Source organism: Diaporthe amygdali (genome assembly GCF_026229845.1).
Source record: "Diaporthe amygdali strain CAA958 chromosome Unknown NODE_16_length_960263_cov_65_539585, whole genome shotgun sequence".
Classification (NCBI taxonomy): Eukaryota; Fungi; Ascomycota; class Sordariomycetes; order Diaporthales; family Diaporthaceae; genus Diaporthe; species Diaporthe amygdali.
In genome coordinates this window covers 702,476-718,587 of record NW_026517036.1, presented here as the reverse complement: position 1 = coordinate 718,587, position 16,112 = coordinate 702,476, and the positions used below count along the sequence as shown (strand labels likewise).

Here is a 16,112-nt window from a genome sequence, read left to right as displayed (position 1 = left end):
AGGTGGTTCTTAATAAGTGGCAAAACCTTAGTAACAGGTAGACTGACTAGTCTACTGTACTGCTTCAACATGTTTCCCGCGGTGTACCCCCAGGGTGACAATCCTATCTACCGCGCTTCAAGAGCTTGCTTGGGCCCGACCGACCACCTATTTACTTGCATGCAAGCTTGTGGGTATGTATGTGCGTGCGTACGTACGTATGTATTCATCTCGCGCTCTTGCTTTGTGTCCAATGGCGGGAGAACCATCTCGGGCTGCCCATACTGGATTTGCTTTTATTGCGAACTTGTTCATCAATGATCGCCTTCGCTTGCATCGCATCCCATCTGCCCTTGCAGATTCTCTGCGGCTTCCATGCTGGGGTGCGCGGTGCCTGCGCCTGCGCTTCGCCGTTGTCCGTTCCCCACGCTCCATCCTATATGCGGGTCTCGCAAGTTGCGGGTCTCGCGAGATGGTGACATGGCTCCCGCTGCTTCCGCCGAAATACCCCTGGCCGTGCATCTCCGAAGTACGAGAGCATAGTCTAGCTGGGTAACAGTACACCTTTATCTCAGTCTCGCAAAGCAGTGGCTCATCATCTCAAAGAATTCAGCATCATGCGTGCCTTTGGATTTTTCTTAAAAGCCAAAAAGTACTACCACAACTTGATCTTGAACACTGACTCGTCCCCTTGATCGTTGTGGTTCTCATGCATCTTAACTCCATAGGTGCCGACTTTTGGGCTGTCCAATCCAGCACACTTCAGCCACATGATATCTGGTATTTTCATCCTGTCCACCAACGCCATGCAATGCCAGAGTGAAATATTCCTTTCCTTCCGGTAGGGGAACCTCATGGTGAACCACCAAAGGTTGTCAAGAATCAATGAAATACACTAAGCCCGTCCGCGTCGAGACCGCCAGCCACTTGTCCAAGGCCAGTAACTGCTCTAGCCTAGATACGACGAATACGCAGAGCCAGCACCGTACTGCGCCTTCTTCCGAGGTGGCTGTGGAGCGTCCTCGTCATCTGACAGCGTCAGGTCGATGACCTCTGCATGAGGCCGCTTATTGCCTCCCGACCTCGGCATCGAAGAGCCTTCGCGAGAAGCCGCGGTGACTGGTGTTGGAGTGCTGGTGGTCGGTGCCAGGGTATTCGGTGTGTTTGTTCCGCGATTACCAACATAGCTGATCTCAGAGATAACCAAGTCATCGTCGTCGATGGCTAGGGCTTCGTGTTCGGGCTCTGGCTCCGCTTCCTCCTCGACGCTGCCATGAGCCTTCCACTGTCCGTTAGGTTCTATGTCGACTTGCTCCACGCTTCGAGAAGTCCTGTCCAGAATGTCCCTTACATACCTAAGCCAAGTTAGTTGCGTCTAATCAACTGTTGAGACAGACATGACTTACTCGTCTATTGCAAGTCTCTCGTATGGTGCACTTTTGCTGCAGACGGGACACAGCCATTGTGGGCCCTGCTGCTGCAATTGAAGGTACGAGGTGGCATCAAAACACTGGACATGGGTGCATGTGGTCGCGCGGCAGGGTGTGACGAGTCTCATGTACGAGAGGGGACACTTCAAAGAGAGAACCTGAGAAGACATCTCAATCTCCGCGTCGTGCGCTTTCCTAGTAACTGCAGAGAAACATGTGAGTGTAAGGCCTAGCAAACATAAAAGAGGGAAAGCACATTGCGCTTACGCTCGTGCAAGACGGAAGCTTTCGATATTTTTCTTGAAGTGATTGCCCGCACAAGAGTGTCGACTGGGGTCGTCTTGCAGACATTGACGACGAGATAGAATCTCTAGAGATTGAAGAACACGAGTTAGCATATGCCACCAGGACCTTGACATAAAGACGTCAAAGCAGGGCGAAGACGGGTTCGCCTGACTTGACCATTACTCTGAGAGGCCTTGTCACCTGCCTTCTGTGTCAACGCGTAGGTAAACTCGATGTTGTTGGTGTAATTGGGAATCTTGAGCCGAAGCAGATCCGTAATATCAACAGGCCTCGTAGAGCCTGGCTTGTTCTTCAGGCCTCTCAAGTTGGCCTTGACATCTCCTCCATTCACCTTCAGTTCAGACTGATGGGGGAACGCAATATCTTGTGGGCCCGTGTTGGCTCCAGCACAAAACACCATCACTCTCATATCCTTTTCTGTGACACATCGTCCAAGGAGTGGATTGTCTTGAGCCTTGATCTGGATAGTGGTGCAGTTCCTGTGACTTTGCATAACTGTACTGACCGTTAACTCCGTGAAATGCGTGGAGCGCTTGGGGCTTTACCTTCACAAGTTTGAACGGGCCCTATCCTGCCCACGATGTGATAGAAGGGGCTTGAGCGGAAAGTGAATCCTTGGACGTTCAGCACGCGATCAGGCCGAAGCGCAGAAGGCCCAGATGAGTTGAACATACCCTGTGGAGGCATCTGATGCGACCGCTGACCATTGACGCCTCCGTAGCCAGGGTAGCCATTCTGGTAACCGTAGTTGTTCATGTTGGGAGACACGCTTTGCGCGTTGTTGGGAACAGGTAGGGTCGACGGAAGGGATTCATGGGGTGCAGGAAGGCCGCCGTTCTTTTCGCGATATACGCTTTGCTCGATGTCGCGGTACGCCCGGGGGTCACCTTGCGCGTAGGCCTTTTCGAGTGCTGTACGAGCGGCCGAGTCAGCCTCGAGTCTAGAAAAGCGACAACCCATCTCATCTCGCCGCCTTGTTGCAGCACGATGCAATTCTCAAGCCAGAGAGGGATATCCAGTCGAAACTGGTAGCCGTTGGGTGTTGGGGGTGGGGTGGTAGCGTAAAGGGGCAGACGAGCTCACCTTCGAGGATGCGCCTTTGCAGCTCCGCCTTGACTCCCGAAGTCCGCAATCCGTTTACAAGGCAAATGTGCTGCAGTTGTTTTTTCAGGAGATAGTTGCTGCTCTGCAGACGCTTGACCAGGCTACGATATTGGTCAGGCGGAGGGAGCGAGTTGTTCGAATCCATGTTGGCCTTGGAGGAGTGCGTTCGCGGTGCGCAAAGGGAAAGAGCGATCACCAGCGCGAGAGGGCATCAAAGCGCTACAAGAGTTGATGGACCGCAGACGGCCATCACCAACCTGGCCGGTGAGGTACACAAGATAATGCAGAGAAAACCTCGGGGCCTTCTAGATGGAAACTCTCAGGCCGAGCCTCGACCCTGGCACAGTGAGCGTGCTTTTGGTTTGCTCTGCAGGACGTCGTACAGTAGATCGACAACCGTCTGAACTAGGAAGGCGGTCAAGGCAGCCGAAAAGATAAGACGGCTTATCAGTAAGTTGCGAAATCAGTCTCGAGAAATTTCCCGACATTTTTGGCTTGGATTTGGGGAGTCTGCATGTTCAACATCTCCACGAACAATTGGACTTGGAACAAACAGCCCAAAACACACCCATAACGAACTAAAAATGGCCAAATCTCAACGATCGAGCGTCACGAAAGCCAACAATCAGCGGCTCAAAAAGAATGTATTTGGTCCAGTAGAGGCGGCAAGGCAACAGCGCCTCTCGGCGAAGCTTCTCGAGATCGCTTCGCAACCCAAGCCTGTGCCCGAGAAGGAAATGAAAGATGCGGCCGAGCAGGGTATGTAAACAACCTGAGCGGCGAACACTGCCTCAGGAGATCGGGCCCGTGGCTGACGTTTTCTTCGACAGGTGAACCAGATGAGACCAAGGCTGCTGGTGAAGCCAAGCCAGAAGACAGTAAGATCTCTAGATGATTCGCGCCCGGCCTTGACGATAACTAACTCGGGATCTCCACTGCAGCGACCATGGAAATCGATCAGACCTCAAAATCTACCAAGTCAAAAGCGAAGGGCAAGATCGTCAAGAGACGAGGACGGAAATCCAACATTGTCTTTCCGAAATTCGGGGACCGCAACAAGAAGAAGAGGTGAGGGGATTGAGCGGCAACGAATACATGACGATTCAGGAAAGATGTGTACAGAGCCGGCCCAGCTTTCCACGAGGTCGTCGGCGAGGGCGAAGGCATAAAGGAGTGTCGCGCCCATCATGCAGCTCGCAAGGAAAGGGATTCCAAGCCCTCTACCTCTCTAGCCGTCCACTGGGCGGAAAGCCTGGGAAATTCCTCTGACGACTATGGAAAAAGCAGCTGCGGTATAGCCTGACAGGTCTTGTGCGACAATCTAGAGGTGTATGGGATGTCATATCAGGCTCATTTCTTCACAGGTTTGGGTACCTAAAAGGTACCGCTTGGGATCCCTGTTAGGTGTGAAAAAGATGGCAGGCAGTTGGGGAAGCTAGGGGCGTTCGGATAGCGCCCGTTAGGGGCTTGGCCATTTCCTTGCTTGCCCCCACACTGACTCCACCTGGACAGAAGCGCGAATGCAAGGCTGATGAAGGATCGCCAATTCCACCAAATTGTCCAGCTGGCCTCGCCAAGCTGCAAAGAATCACAGCTTGCCATAGAATGAGCCACCCAATGTACAAGCTTGCACACATCCCATGCGAAAACCTCCTGACTGCAATGGAGCGTCCTTCTGAACCTGCTTAGTGCTATTTCTTTCTAACACACTCTCTCCCTCTCCCTCCTCCCAGCCACCTGGGCAATCCGTGCCGGTTCGCGCCTGAAATGCAGGGCCCTCGAAATGGCTCGACGACTCTCTCGACAATCCTGCTCGTCACAGCGAACCTCCTGATCCCAGTTGCGATACTTGTCTTCGCAACAGGGTTTTTCCCTTACAAGCCATTGCTCCCGGGTCTCGCAGCCTACGACAACTCCAAGTATGGACCGCCACCAGCTGCGCCATTCGACCGGGTGGTTTTCATGGTTGTAGACGCACTGCGCAGTGACTTTGTGTACTCGACCAACTCGGGCTTTCGATATACACAGTCTCTGATACGTGATGGATGCGCGATACCCTTCACGGCGCACGCGACGTCGCCCACGGTCACGATGCCGCGCATCAAGGCCATCACGACCGGATCGATCCCATCCTTCCTGGACGTCATACTGAACATTGACGAGGGAGATGAGTCGTCGTCACTGGCTTCTCAGGATACGTGGCTTGCGCAGATGAAGGCAAAAAATACCGGCAAGCTGATCATGTACGGGGACGACACCTGGCTGAAGCTGTTCCCCAATTTCTTTGACCGTGCGGATGGGACCTCGAGCTTCTTCGTCGCTGACTTCACCGAGGTGGACAACAACGTCACAAGGCATGTCGCGGGTGAGCTCCAGAATGACGAATGGAACACAATGGTATTGCATTACCTCGGACTGGATCACATAGGCCACAAGGGTGGACCACGCAGCTCGAACATGCTTCCAAAACAGGCCGAGATGGATGGTATTGTGGAACAAATCTACGCCGCAATCGAATCGCAATCCCATCTTGAATCAACATTGTTTGTACTACTAGGGGACCACGGTATGAATGATGCCGGAAATCATGGTGGCTCAGCACCGGGCGAGACTTCTCCAGCGTTGGTGTTCATATCCCCAAAGATGAAGTCACTGAAGACCAGATTCGATGTGCCCTTGGAGGTTCAAGAGGACTTTGAATATTACTCCGTTGTTGAGCAATCTGATCTTGCTCCGACCCTCGGGGCCCTGCTCGGTTTCCCTGTGCCAAAGAACAACCTTGGGGCATTTATCGTGGACTTTTTACCATTTTGGTCCAGCAGGGACGACCAGATACAGATTCTCATGCGCAACGCTGAGCAGATCCTGACTATTATCACCACCACATTCGGAGCAGAGCTCTTCGATGCGAAAGGTGGCGTGGACCCTTGCCTCCAGCAGGACACCGAAATTCAAAAGCTGGCCTGCGGCTGGCGTCGAGTCGCTGAGTCTGCTGGAACCATGACAAGCAATATCGATGTAGACGAGATATGGATTTCCACCATGTCAGAATGGCTGAGAAATGCGCAGGGCCTCTTGAGCAGCATGGCCAGTAATTATGATATGGCGAGGCTTTCCCTTGGCCAAGCAGCTGCCGTCACGGCTACACTTCTGGCCGTGTATGCGACGTACTTGAATGCTGGAAAGCTCTCAATGAGAGCTGTGCCTCTGACGGTCATCACTACCTCATATGGCGTTATGATGTTTGCCAGTAGCTACGTGGAAGAGGAGCATCACTTTTGGTACTACGCAACAACAGCTTGGCTCGCATTCATCAGCAGCAAAGGCTTCCACGCAACCTCGAAGTCTGGAGTAGGGCAAGCTGTGGCAGTAGCCACTGTCGCCACGGTGACGCGGATCATCAGGGGATGGAATCAAACGGGCCAGAAGTTTGCCGGAGAGCCTGATATTGTCAAATCCTTCATTGTCTCCGAACCAATCCGTCTCTGGGCTCTCATCAGCATAAACTACCTCTGGATCCACCGCACGCTTCTGCAAGGCTTCGACGGCCTGCCCGCCTCCCTCGACATCTTCGGGAGTACAGCCCTAGTCCTGGCCGGCTTCACATTTAAGCTCGCCTTCACCAACGAAGATGCCCCTGAGCTCGTCACCGGCTTCGCCCGGTCCCTTGTGGGTGTCACGGAAGGCATCTCACTCGTCTCGCGTGCACAGGCAGTCTTTGTCGGGCTGGGGCTCGGCGCTGCGGTCGTGGTGTACTACATCGCCACCAACAGCAAGGTGTCGAAGCGCGCCTCCGCCGTCGAGACCTTGCATCACCTATACACGCTGCTCGCCATGACGCAGTCCCGCGCGACGAACATCCCCTTGTTCCTGCTCTTAGACATCCAGTACAAGTTCCTCGCGGCGCAGGACCTCTCCCTCGCGGAGCTGTCGACCACGTCGCTCCTACTCCAGTATATGTCCTTCTTCGCCCTGGGCGGCACCAACGCCATCTCCAGCATTGACCTATCTAGTGCTTATAACGGCGTACGGAACTTCGACGTCTTCACCGTCGGCGTGCTTACGTTCGTCAGCAACTGGGCCGGCCCTCTGTACTGGGTGTCCGCCACCAACGTGCTTCTGGTGCGCAAGAGGAAGACTGGTGTAGAGAGAAACGTGTATAAGCGCCATGTGACGCTATTGACTGTATTTGCGGCAGCGAGTGTGGGCTCCGTGATGGCAGCGTGCACGGCGCTAAGGACCCACTTGTTCATCTGGACAGTGTTCTCACCCAAATACCTGTATTGCATGGCTTGGAGCTTGGGACAGCATCTGGTCGTGAATGTTGGGCTGGGCGGTTTGTTATACTGGCTGGGCTCGAGACAGTAATTCCCTGACATAATTCAAATACCAATAATTGCGAAATAGAATGAGAGGTAGATTCACAACGAGATCAGATCAGTGCAGATGCTTGATTCTTGAAGATGTTTAATATGTTCATCAAATTCAACTTGCATTTCTCATCAACACAGCAACGGATTTGACCTCCGCCCAGAACCAATCAGAGTAGCAATCCCTGATCCAAGCACCCATGTGCAGATTTACATACTCAAGGAAAGAAATTCGTGAAAACCGTGACATGAGCTCGACCAAGCCTTTTCAGCTCATGATAGTATCACCGTCATCGTCCAGCAGCTCGCTCACTAATGAGTCTCCGTCGCCAGCTTCCGTGACGTCCTCAGACTTTGGTTTGACCGTGTCGTTGCTATCATCGGCCTCCAGTCTTGACTCATTGTCCTCCTCATCCTCCTCCTTGATCCGTGGTTCTTGCCCAACCATCGTCCGGTCCTCAGCCGCCGCCTCCGGTGCCAGTGACACACTACGACTGAGAGTGGACCTTCGGAAGCCCGCCTCCTTCTGCTGATCGAGGCTGTTGACAATTTTGCCGAGACTAACGTGGATCTTGTACAAGGCATTGCGGCCTGTAGTATCTGAGATGAGGTTGGTCTCCACAGCGTCAGAGACCTCGGCGTAGAGTTCGCGCAGCTTCTCCTCGGTGGAGGCGGGCGAGATATACAGCTTGCCGAGCAGGGCGGCAACAACTTTCTTTTCTTCCTCTGTGATGGCCATGGTGTCAGTGGTCTTATCGAAAAGACTTCAATAAGATCTGTCATATGTTCGAGACACTTACTGCTGCAGTTTGAGTCCAATCTTTCCAGCACATTCCTCGCAAACTCAAGATGAATGTCGCCGTTGACATTTGTCTTCTTCTCCGCATCGGCACCCAGATCAGGGGAGAAACATTTTCGTGGATCCGTCCAATCCACCAAGCAAGCACCAATGGTTGAGAGACTGACCATCTCGTCGTCAACGTCCGCGTCATCGTCCTCTAGACCCTCCCTGACATTGTACAGCGCATGCAAGGCATCTAGTGCCACTGATCGCATTAGATCCTGGTTCTCCGGGCGCGAGTAACAGAAGACCGGCAGAAAGTAGTTGAGGGCCTGTCGCACGCTCTGATTTTGCGAGCTTGCTGGTTCGAAATAGGCAATGACGAGTGTCTTGAGTAATTCAGCGGAGGCGTCGCTGTCCGTAACGACACGGCCGAGCAAAAGCTTCGATGCTGCAATGGTTGCAACGGCCTGCACTTCGGGCGATTTTGCGCCTGACCTCAGAGCCTTGATATAGACCTTCAAGAGATTCGGGTTGTTAGACAAGAGCTGAGCACCATGGACGTTGAGGATGTCCGTAAGGATGTGCAATGCTGTGATCTGGAGGGCGGTGTGGCCCTTGCTGAAGAAGTGTATGAAGAGCGTCAGGTTCTCCTCGGCCAGTGACCTATCCAGTAGGGAGCAGAGACCTAAACATAAAAGACCACGCTCGCGCACAGGCGCTTCGTGACTGCGAACAGCCGGGACTACCAGATTGTTGAGCATGGATACCAAGTGGTCGTTCTCCTGCAGGCTACCGGCGACGTTGGTCAGCATGCACTGCACGATATGAAGACACTTCATGTTGATGACGATTTCCTTGACCGCCTTGGCGTGAGCCTCCTCTTCTGTTACCTCGCTGTCTTTGTCATGCTTTCCGCTCTTAGCAGATTCTTCCTCGTCGTCAACCTCGGACTGGGCAGAATGGAAGCTCTCATTATCGTTGGGCTCGTCCAAGATCGTATCGTGCACGTCTGCCACGGCTTCAAGAACGACACTGCAGAACTCACGCTCGCCTGCATTGTCAGGCGCGCAAATGTCCCGCAGCACGTTGACGGTGAGTTTCGTAACCTCGTCCGGAAGCTCAGGGATGGATAGTGTTTGTCTGAGCAATGAGAACATCTTTCTGCGGCCAACTTCGTCGGAATAGTCAAGAGTCAGTGCGATGTGCAGGAGTTGCTCCACAATAAACTCCTGCTCCACGGTGTCCTCCTCCTCGTCTTCTTCCTCGGGTTCCTCTCTCTGCTCTATCCTCTTCAATGCATCCGTAAGGACCTTGACGTATCGCTCGAGATAAAATCCCAATTTGGTGACCTCAGGTAGTTTCTCTTCCACCAACTCTTCGTATTTGCCGTTGCCCTCATTTCTGCAGAACTCGTTGAAGCTCCGGGCCATGAATACAGACTCGGCAGAAAGTGTATTCCAGAAGTTGTCGTCAAATGTCACACCCTCCCTGTAATCTGGTCGTCCTTCCCAGAACCCCCTCATAGCCTCCAGGCCAACTCCGTTCTCGACACCGGAGTTGACTACGTCGATACGCTCAAGAAGCTCGAGCAGACCATCGAAACTTGGCGCAGGCAGCTCAGTAGGCTGTCCATCGTCGTTCAAAGGCGGCGCGCCCGCACAGTCCTCGATCCACCGCTCACGGAAGAGCTTGCCTGCCGCCTTGCGGACAGTCTCGTCGCGATCCCTCAGACCCCAGCGCAAGAGCTTTTCTCGCATGGAAAGTGACAGATGCCTGAAGTCCCCAAGGGCTGGTAGGAGACGGGAGTATACGGCACGCCGGGTCATGGCATCTTGGTCTCGAGCCCTTTCCAGCAAAAATGGCAACGTATTCGGCAATATCGGTAGGTTGACAAGCAGGGACCTTCGGACATCTGCGCTTGGGTCATTCTGGAGCACCTCGAGGAGTTTCTCCAGCAAGCCACTCGCTTCATCTCCATCGCTGTCGGAGTTGGCCTCAGCCTCGATCTGGTTCCCTGCTAAGCGGCCGAGACCGAGGACCGCCTGGGCGCGGATCATGGCCTCCTTGTCGCGAATTCTCTTGAGTAGACCATAGCGGAGTTTCTGGAAAAGATCGTCATCGATGGCATCGAGGGAGTTCACAATGTGGGCGATGAGCTGCGTCGACCTATATCTGACAAACTTGTCCTTGGCCATCATCAAAGGTAGGATAGCGTCCATAAGGCGCGAAGTAAGCCTCGTACTCGGCGTCTCAGGCATTGTGCTGGCGTCTTCGTCGACATTTCCCGCGAGCTCGTTATCCTTGTCTATGGAGTGCCGCATAAACACGCCAACAAATCGGATTGTCCTCTCGCCGACGGCCTCGCTCTTCCTGACGGGCATGACGCGCAGAACACATCGAATAAATTCGGTGTTGAAGTCATCTTCATCGAAGTCGCCTGCCGTAGCCTTCTTGGCACTGGTGGGTTCGTAGCAGCATGCCTCCTGCAGCTTGCGTAGCGTGACGGCCGATTTCCTGTGCGTCGCGGTATTTCTCTGAGCCTCGCGAAAAACTGCAGCTACCTGCGTTCGGAGTTCATTGTCTGGTGTTTCCTCTGGGACATCGAAAGCGGCCGAGGATGCACGCGATGCAGCGGTGGACGCGCGTGCGTTCGAGTTCGCGGCCGAGCTCCTCGTCGACGCGCGCGCCGACCGTGTTGATGTCCGAGGTGGCATGGCTGTTGGACTGAAATCGATGAAGTGAAGCTATGCGGAAGGGGAGTGGGTATTCAGATTGTTGTGGATCGGAGGGTCGCTAGATTCGTAAATAACTAATTATTGGATGATAGCACATTTGAAGTGGTCGGATGGGGAGGCACATGTAAGTAAACACAATGGCCTGGGATCAGATTTGACACACCCTTCCTTTCTCCCTCCGTTTGTCAGGTTCGGAGGCGCGGTCGAGGTCTTCGCCTTGTTGTGTCAACATAGAGAATGCGGGCGTGGGTTACCCCGGCAAGTCCCACCTCCGATAAGCTCTAGCGTAGGGTCTTATCGGGAAAAGTTTCTGGGTCTGCTTCCCTGCTCTCCCAAACTTTTTTCCTCGCCCTCCTGCAAACAAGCCACCAACTTTCACAAAAACCACACCCACGGTTCAGCTGGCTCCCAAGATGGCCAAGTCGACAGGGCAGAAGAGACGTAGGGAGGCGGAGGCCGATCTAGAGCAGCAGGGCGCCGCAACGAAAACTCAAGATGGCCCGCCATCCAAGAAGAGCCGTGTTGAGGAGCGACGATCCCTCTTTGTGAGGTCTCTTCCGGCCTCAGCAACCGCCGAGTCCCTGACCGAATTCTTTTCGCAACACTATCCCGTTAAACATGCAACTGTCGTCGTCGACCCTAGGACCAAGGAATCCCGTGGTTATGGGTTCGTCACATTTACAGACGCCGACGATGCTGTCGAAGCCAAGCAAAAGCTCAACAACGAGCTCCTTGGTGGTCGCCGCATGAAACTGGAGGTCGCCGAGCCGCGACACCGTGCAAGTGGTGACAGTGCTGCCAAGTCCCATATCGCAGAGGAGAAGAAGAAGCGGGAGGAGGATATGGCAGAGGCTAGGAAGGCTCCCAAGCTTATTATTCGAAACTTGCCCTGGAGCATCAAGAGCTCGGAACAGCTCACCAAGACTTTCTCCAAATACGGAAAGATCAAGTTCGCCGACTTGCCAAACAACAAGGGAAAGCTCAAGGGTTTCGGTTTTGTCACCTTCCGCTCAAAGAAGCATGCTGAGCGGGCTATGGAGGAGATGAACGGCAAGGACGTCGATGGGAGGACCATTGCTGTGGATTGGGCGGTCTCGAAGGACGAGTGGCAACAGCAACAAGGTCTTGAGGCGGATGACGAGGCGAAGGATGAACCCAAATCAAAGAAGTCAAAGAAAGAAAAGTCGGGCGAAGATGATGATGAGGATGAGGATGAGGAAATGAAGGACTTGAACGAGGAGGACCGAGATTTAGCCATATTCATGAAGAAGATGAATGAGCTCGAGTCCGAGGACGAGGACGATGAGGAAGGCGGAGGTGAGCTTGATGAGGACGAGGACGAGGATGAGGACGAGGATGAGGACGATGATCTCGAAAGTGACGCCGAAGAAGAGACAGAAGAACAAAAGCCCAAGCGCCTCACGGACAACTCTACGACCATCTTTGTCCGCAACCTTCCCTTCACGGCTACAGACGACTCCCTGAAGGAGCACTTCACGAAATTCGGCCCTCTCAGGTACGCGAGGGTTGTTATGGACAAAGCAACCGACAGGCCTGCTGGCACTGGATTTGTTTGTTTTGTCAACGAAGACGACTTCAAAGCTTGCTTGAAGAATGCCCCACGGCAACGACAAGCTGTCAAGACTTCCAAGACCTCAGTCCTCCAAGACGACACTGTTGATACTGACGGGCGCTACACTCTCGACGGCCGTGTCCTATCGGTGGCCCATGCTGTGAGCAAAGAAGAATCGGCTCGACTCACCGAAGCGGGGCCTGCGGCCCGGAAGGGACAGGAAAAGGATAAGAGGCGTCTATACCTCCTCTCCGAAGGCACTATTCCCAGCGGATCCCCTCTTTACAAACTGCTCTCCCCGACAGAGGTAAAACTTCGTGAGCAGAGCTTACAGCAGCGAAAGAAGCAAGTGCAAAGCAATCCCAGTCTGCATCTGAGTATGACGCGATTGGCGATCCGCAACTTGCCTCGGAACATGTCTTCCAAGGAACTCAAGCAACTTGCCCGACAAGCTATTGTCGGCTTCTCCGCGGACCTTAAGGCAGGCAAACGCACGCCGCTTTCCAAGGAAGAGCTCACACGGGGAGGAGCTGAGGATCGGGAAGCTGAGCACCGTCGTAAGGAGAAGGGCGTGGGCGTCGTCAAGCAAGCAAAGGTCGTCTTCGAGACCAGAGACGGCAAAAAAGTGGACGAGTCCACTGGTGCAGGTCTCAGCAGGGGCTATGGCTTCATTGAATACTCCAGCCACAGGTGGGCGCTTATGGGTCTGCGATGGCTGAATGGCCATCCGCTCAAAAATGAGGCAGGCAGGACCGTGCGGCTGATCGCGGAATTTGCTATTGAGAATGCTCAGGTGGTGAGCCGGAGGAAGGCAAATGAGATCAGGGCGAGGACCAAGCAGGCTGAGGCGCAGGACAAAGGCGAGCAAGGCAATAAGCCAGGACGTAAGGACGCTAAGGGAAAGGCAGTCAAGGGCAACAAGACTTCCAAGGCGTCGGCAGATGGAGGCAGTGAGGGAGAAGATGATGGCCCAACGAAGAAGGATGCCAAGGAGAAGCTGGCGCAAAGGCAGAGAATCATCGGGCGGAAGAGAATGGCTCGCAAGAACAAGAAGGGCGGTCGCTAGGCTTAGCTACGTCTTTTGATAGGTGAGGTGAGATATGGATATGGCATGTTCAGACTTCGCTTGAGATACCACCAAAAGAATCAAGTTATTAATTTGCCATCTTCTTCTCTATGATCTCACAACTTTGAAGCCTTTCTTGATTCGGCGCTGTCAAATCTTTTCCCCTCGTCATCTTGTTCCTTGACGGTCAAATCGGGGAGCTCTTCTGGCATGATCCTCCTTGGACTGCTTCCCGGGACGACCGAGTACTTCGAGAAGTCAGTTACACCTGCATGCTCCCTGAGGAAGTCCTCATCAAGCACGAGTTCCCCGTTCACAACCGACGCCGGCGCCTCGAGGATGGCCAATATAGCATCAGAGAAGATGGCCGGCCTGCGTAGGTCATTGGCCTCGTCAGGATTGTTCCGTGTGAACTGCGTCGTGGCGGCAGACTCGATGGACACCGCAGGCCATATGCTCGTAACAGCCATCCCACCCTCCCCATTTCTGACCAAGCCCTGCCTCTCAAAGTCCATCGCCAGGCCTTTGGTCAGGACACTCATCCCTACCTTGCCTATAGCATACGCCGTCTTCCCTCTGAAGAAGCGGCTATAGATGGGCGGGCTCACGATGATAATCCTGCCCCCTACTGAGCTCTTCTTCAGATGGGGGAGTGTGGCCTGAATTGCTCCGTAGAGTCCCTCGGGATTGACGCGCTGCATCAATTGGAAGCGCTTCATAGGGCTGTCTTCTACCGAGGCCCACCAGATGGCTCCGGAGTTATAGACGAGGACATCAAGGCGGCCATATCGCTGGTGTTATGCAGGTTAGCTACTTTGGCCCTTGAACATCCAGCTGATTGTTCGAGCACACACCTTGATGGTCTTGTCGACCAATTCCTGTACGCTGGTGAAATCCCGGACGTCGACGGCAAAAGCGGTCGCGTCACCGCCTGCTTCCTTGATCTCTCGCTCTACTGTACTGATTGTAGATTGGGGGGAATTAGGCCCTGGTGGAAAGGGCGTCTTGGGCGAATAGGCGTCACTCGTGGACTTGGCGGCCACGACGACTGCAGTCCACAGGAAGAGAAGGCGTTAGAAAATGTCGTTTTTTCTGTGCTTTTTTGGACTTCACAGCCTACCAGAATATTGACGTCTTGCCAAATCAATGGCAATCTGTCTCCCAATGCCCCTTGAGGCCCCAATAACAAGAGCTACAGGCTTCGCCTTGGACATTGTAACGATGTTGTTGAAAGTGGCAGTCCTGCTCCAGAAGACCGTTATTTCATCTTCGAGTTCGAAAATCAAGCCGCATAGTCTACATTAAAACAAATGGCCCAAATTTCGACGTACAAGAAGGAAAGACATGGTTCAAAGTTAAAGAAACCCTCGGTATGTGAGATTACTGATCACCTGGAGAAGCCGTGGGGTTGCGATTGGGGGAGCTACAGTACTGTGGGCGGGCACCCACCGTCTCATCGAACAGCCGAGGCACATCATCCTGGGACTCATACCTGCTCTCCGCAGCTGCTTGGTCAATATCAATCACGCAACTCAACCGTGAAACTAGACAAATCCGACAAGGCCGAAGTATCTTTCAAGCATCATGGGAGGCCGAATCGATTGCTATATTGACATTGGTAAGAGCCAGCTGTCCCGGAGATAAGGAGGTACTGTACACTCTCCGCGCCAGTTCACTGACATCCCATCTCGCAGCGTCCTTTTATAGCTACCTCGGCTTTGTGTACTTGGTAGAAAACCTAAGAACTCTCGAGTCTCATGGCGTCCAAGTAGAGTAGGTTGACCAATATGCGGCCACATGAATTCGTAGCTCATCATACGATGCCTTCAGGTTCCACCCAATCTTGCTGGGGGGCATCATGGCGAAGTCTGGTATGAAAGACACCGGCTCACTTCTCAGTGACAATTTACGCAAGTACTGTGTGTATAGCATTTACCGAAACTGACCTCCTTTATTCATGAAGGCAACAACCCGCCATGGTTTAATAAAGCGAAGGCGAATTATGGTACCATCGAGGGGAGGAGAGTAACGGCCTACTTCGGGAAATCAGAGATACAGTTCCCTGAGGATCTCATGCCGATGAGCCATACTATTCTCGTGAGCCCCAAAGCGATATTCCCTTTTGATGAAGAACATGTCATCTAATCAGACGAAAAGCCCTTGCGAGCTCTCCACTACATCAAGGCCAACTATCCTCGCGAGATATACCATGCTGTGTGGGCTCATCTGTTCCAGAGGTTCTGGACGCCTCCCAACCTCAACCTCACAAAGGTGGACGTCTTCGCGGACGTCCTCGCCGAATTCAAAGAGTTCACGCCTGAGGACTGCGAGAAGATACTAGCAGCCACGAAATCCCAGGAGGTCAAGGACGCGCTCACCAAGGCAACTCAGTCGGCGATTGACAAGGGAGCATTTGGCGCACCATGGTTGTGGGTCAGAAACGATAAAGGGGAGGCTGAGCCCTTCTTTGGCAGTGACAGGTATGTAGTTCTCTGTCAGTCAGTACATGATTTGTTGTCGGATGTCAAATTGACTTCTGCAAACCAGATTCCATTTTATATTCAAGCACCTTGGACTCCCTCATCAGGACATCGCTCTGTTGCCGCCAGGAGCCACTTCCAAGCTGTAGCAGGGATGGTCAAATTAGTTATGTGGTGTAATCAATAAATTCTTTGTAATTGCAAATTGGGTATCTCGAGTGATTTGTGATGTCCTGCGCCGTCCATAGCCCATAAAAACAATTTCAGATCCAGACCAAGGCTGTA

The 16,112-nt window shown here is 53.3% G+C and overlaps 7 protein-coding genes across 7 annotated transcripts; 4 read left to right on the top strand and 3 right to left on the bottom strand.

Annotated features, from left to right (window-relative positions):
• Nucleotides 1-928: 928 nt before the first annotated feature.
• On the bottom strand, nt 929-2,964 carry J7T55_007480 (uncharacterized protein; the record flags this gene model as incomplete). The annotated part of the gene is made up of 7 exons (XM_053144247.1): nt 929-1,334; nt 1,386-1,611; nt 1,677-1,779; nt 1,867-2,132; nt 2,261-2,329; nt 2,390-2,626; nt 2,799-2,964. 7 exons carry the CDS (start codon nt 2,962-2,964, stop codon nt 929-931), a joined length of 1,473 nt encoding a protein of 490 aa, XP_052993170.1.
• Nucleotides 2,965-3,403: 439 nt separating this feature from the next.
• Nucleotides 3,404-4,122, top strand: J7T55_007479 (uncharacterized protein; the record flags this gene model as incomplete). The annotated part of the gene is made up of 4 exons (XM_053144246.1): nt 3,404-3,578; nt 3,650-3,697; nt 3,761-3,887; nt 3,942-4,122. 4 exons carry the CDS (start codon nt 3,404-3,406, stop codon nt 4,120-4,122), a joined length of 531 nt encoding a protein of 176 aa, XP_052993169.1.
• Nucleotides 4,123-4,586: 464 nt separating this feature from the next.
• J7T55_007478 (uncharacterized protein) lies at nt 4,587-7,187 on the top strand (the record flags this gene model as incomplete). The annotated part of the gene is made up of 1 exon (XM_053144245.1): nt 4,587-7,187. One exon carries the CDS (start codon nt 4,587-4,589, stop codon nt 7,185-7,187), a length of 2,601 nt encoding a protein of 866 aa, XP_052993168.1.
• Nucleotides 7,188-7,457: 270 nt separating this feature from the next.
• J7T55_007477 (uncharacterized protein) lies at nt 7,458-10,687 on the bottom strand (the record flags this gene model as incomplete). Its single annotated transcript, XM_053144244.1, has 2 exons — nt 7,458-7,915; nt 7,990-10,687. The coding sequence occupies 2 exons, from the start codon at nt 10,685-10,687 to the stop codon at nt 7,458-7,460; spliced, it is 3,156 nt and encodes a 1,051-aa protein (XP_052993167.1).
• Nucleotides 10,688-11,121: 434 nt separating this feature from the next.
• Nucleotides 11,122-13,347, top strand: J7T55_007476 (uncharacterized protein; the record flags this gene model as incomplete). The annotated part of the gene is made up of 1 exon (XM_053144243.1): nt 11,122-13,347. The coding sequence occupies one exon, from the start codon at nt 11,122-11,124 to the stop codon at nt 13,345-13,347; it is 2,226 nt and encodes a 741-aa protein (XP_052993166.1).
• A 116-nt stretch (nt 13,348-13,463) lies between these two features.
• J7T55_007475 (short chain dehydrogenase) lies at nt 13,464-14,561 on the bottom strand (the record flags this gene model as incomplete). Its single annotated transcript, XM_053144242.1, has 3 exons — nt 13,464-14,138; nt 14,202-14,395; nt 14,468-14,561. 3 exons carry the CDS (start codon nt 14,559-14,561, stop codon nt 13,464-13,466), a joined length of 963 nt encoding a protein of 320 aa, XP_052993165.1.
• A 370-nt stretch (nt 14,562-14,931) lies between these two features.
• On the top strand, nt 14,932-15,976 carry J7T55_007474 (dsba-like thioredoxin domain-containing protein; the record flags this gene model as incomplete). The annotated part of the gene is made up of 6 exons (XM_053144241.1): nt 14,932-14,965; nt 15,042-15,120; nt 15,178-15,218; nt 15,311-15,444; nt 15,505-15,827; nt 15,895-15,976. 6 exons carry the CDS (start codon nt 14,932-14,934, stop codon nt 15,974-15,976), a joined length of 693 nt encoding a protein of 230 aa, XP_052993164.1.
• Between the last annotated feature and the right edge of the window lie 136 nt (nt 15,977-16,112).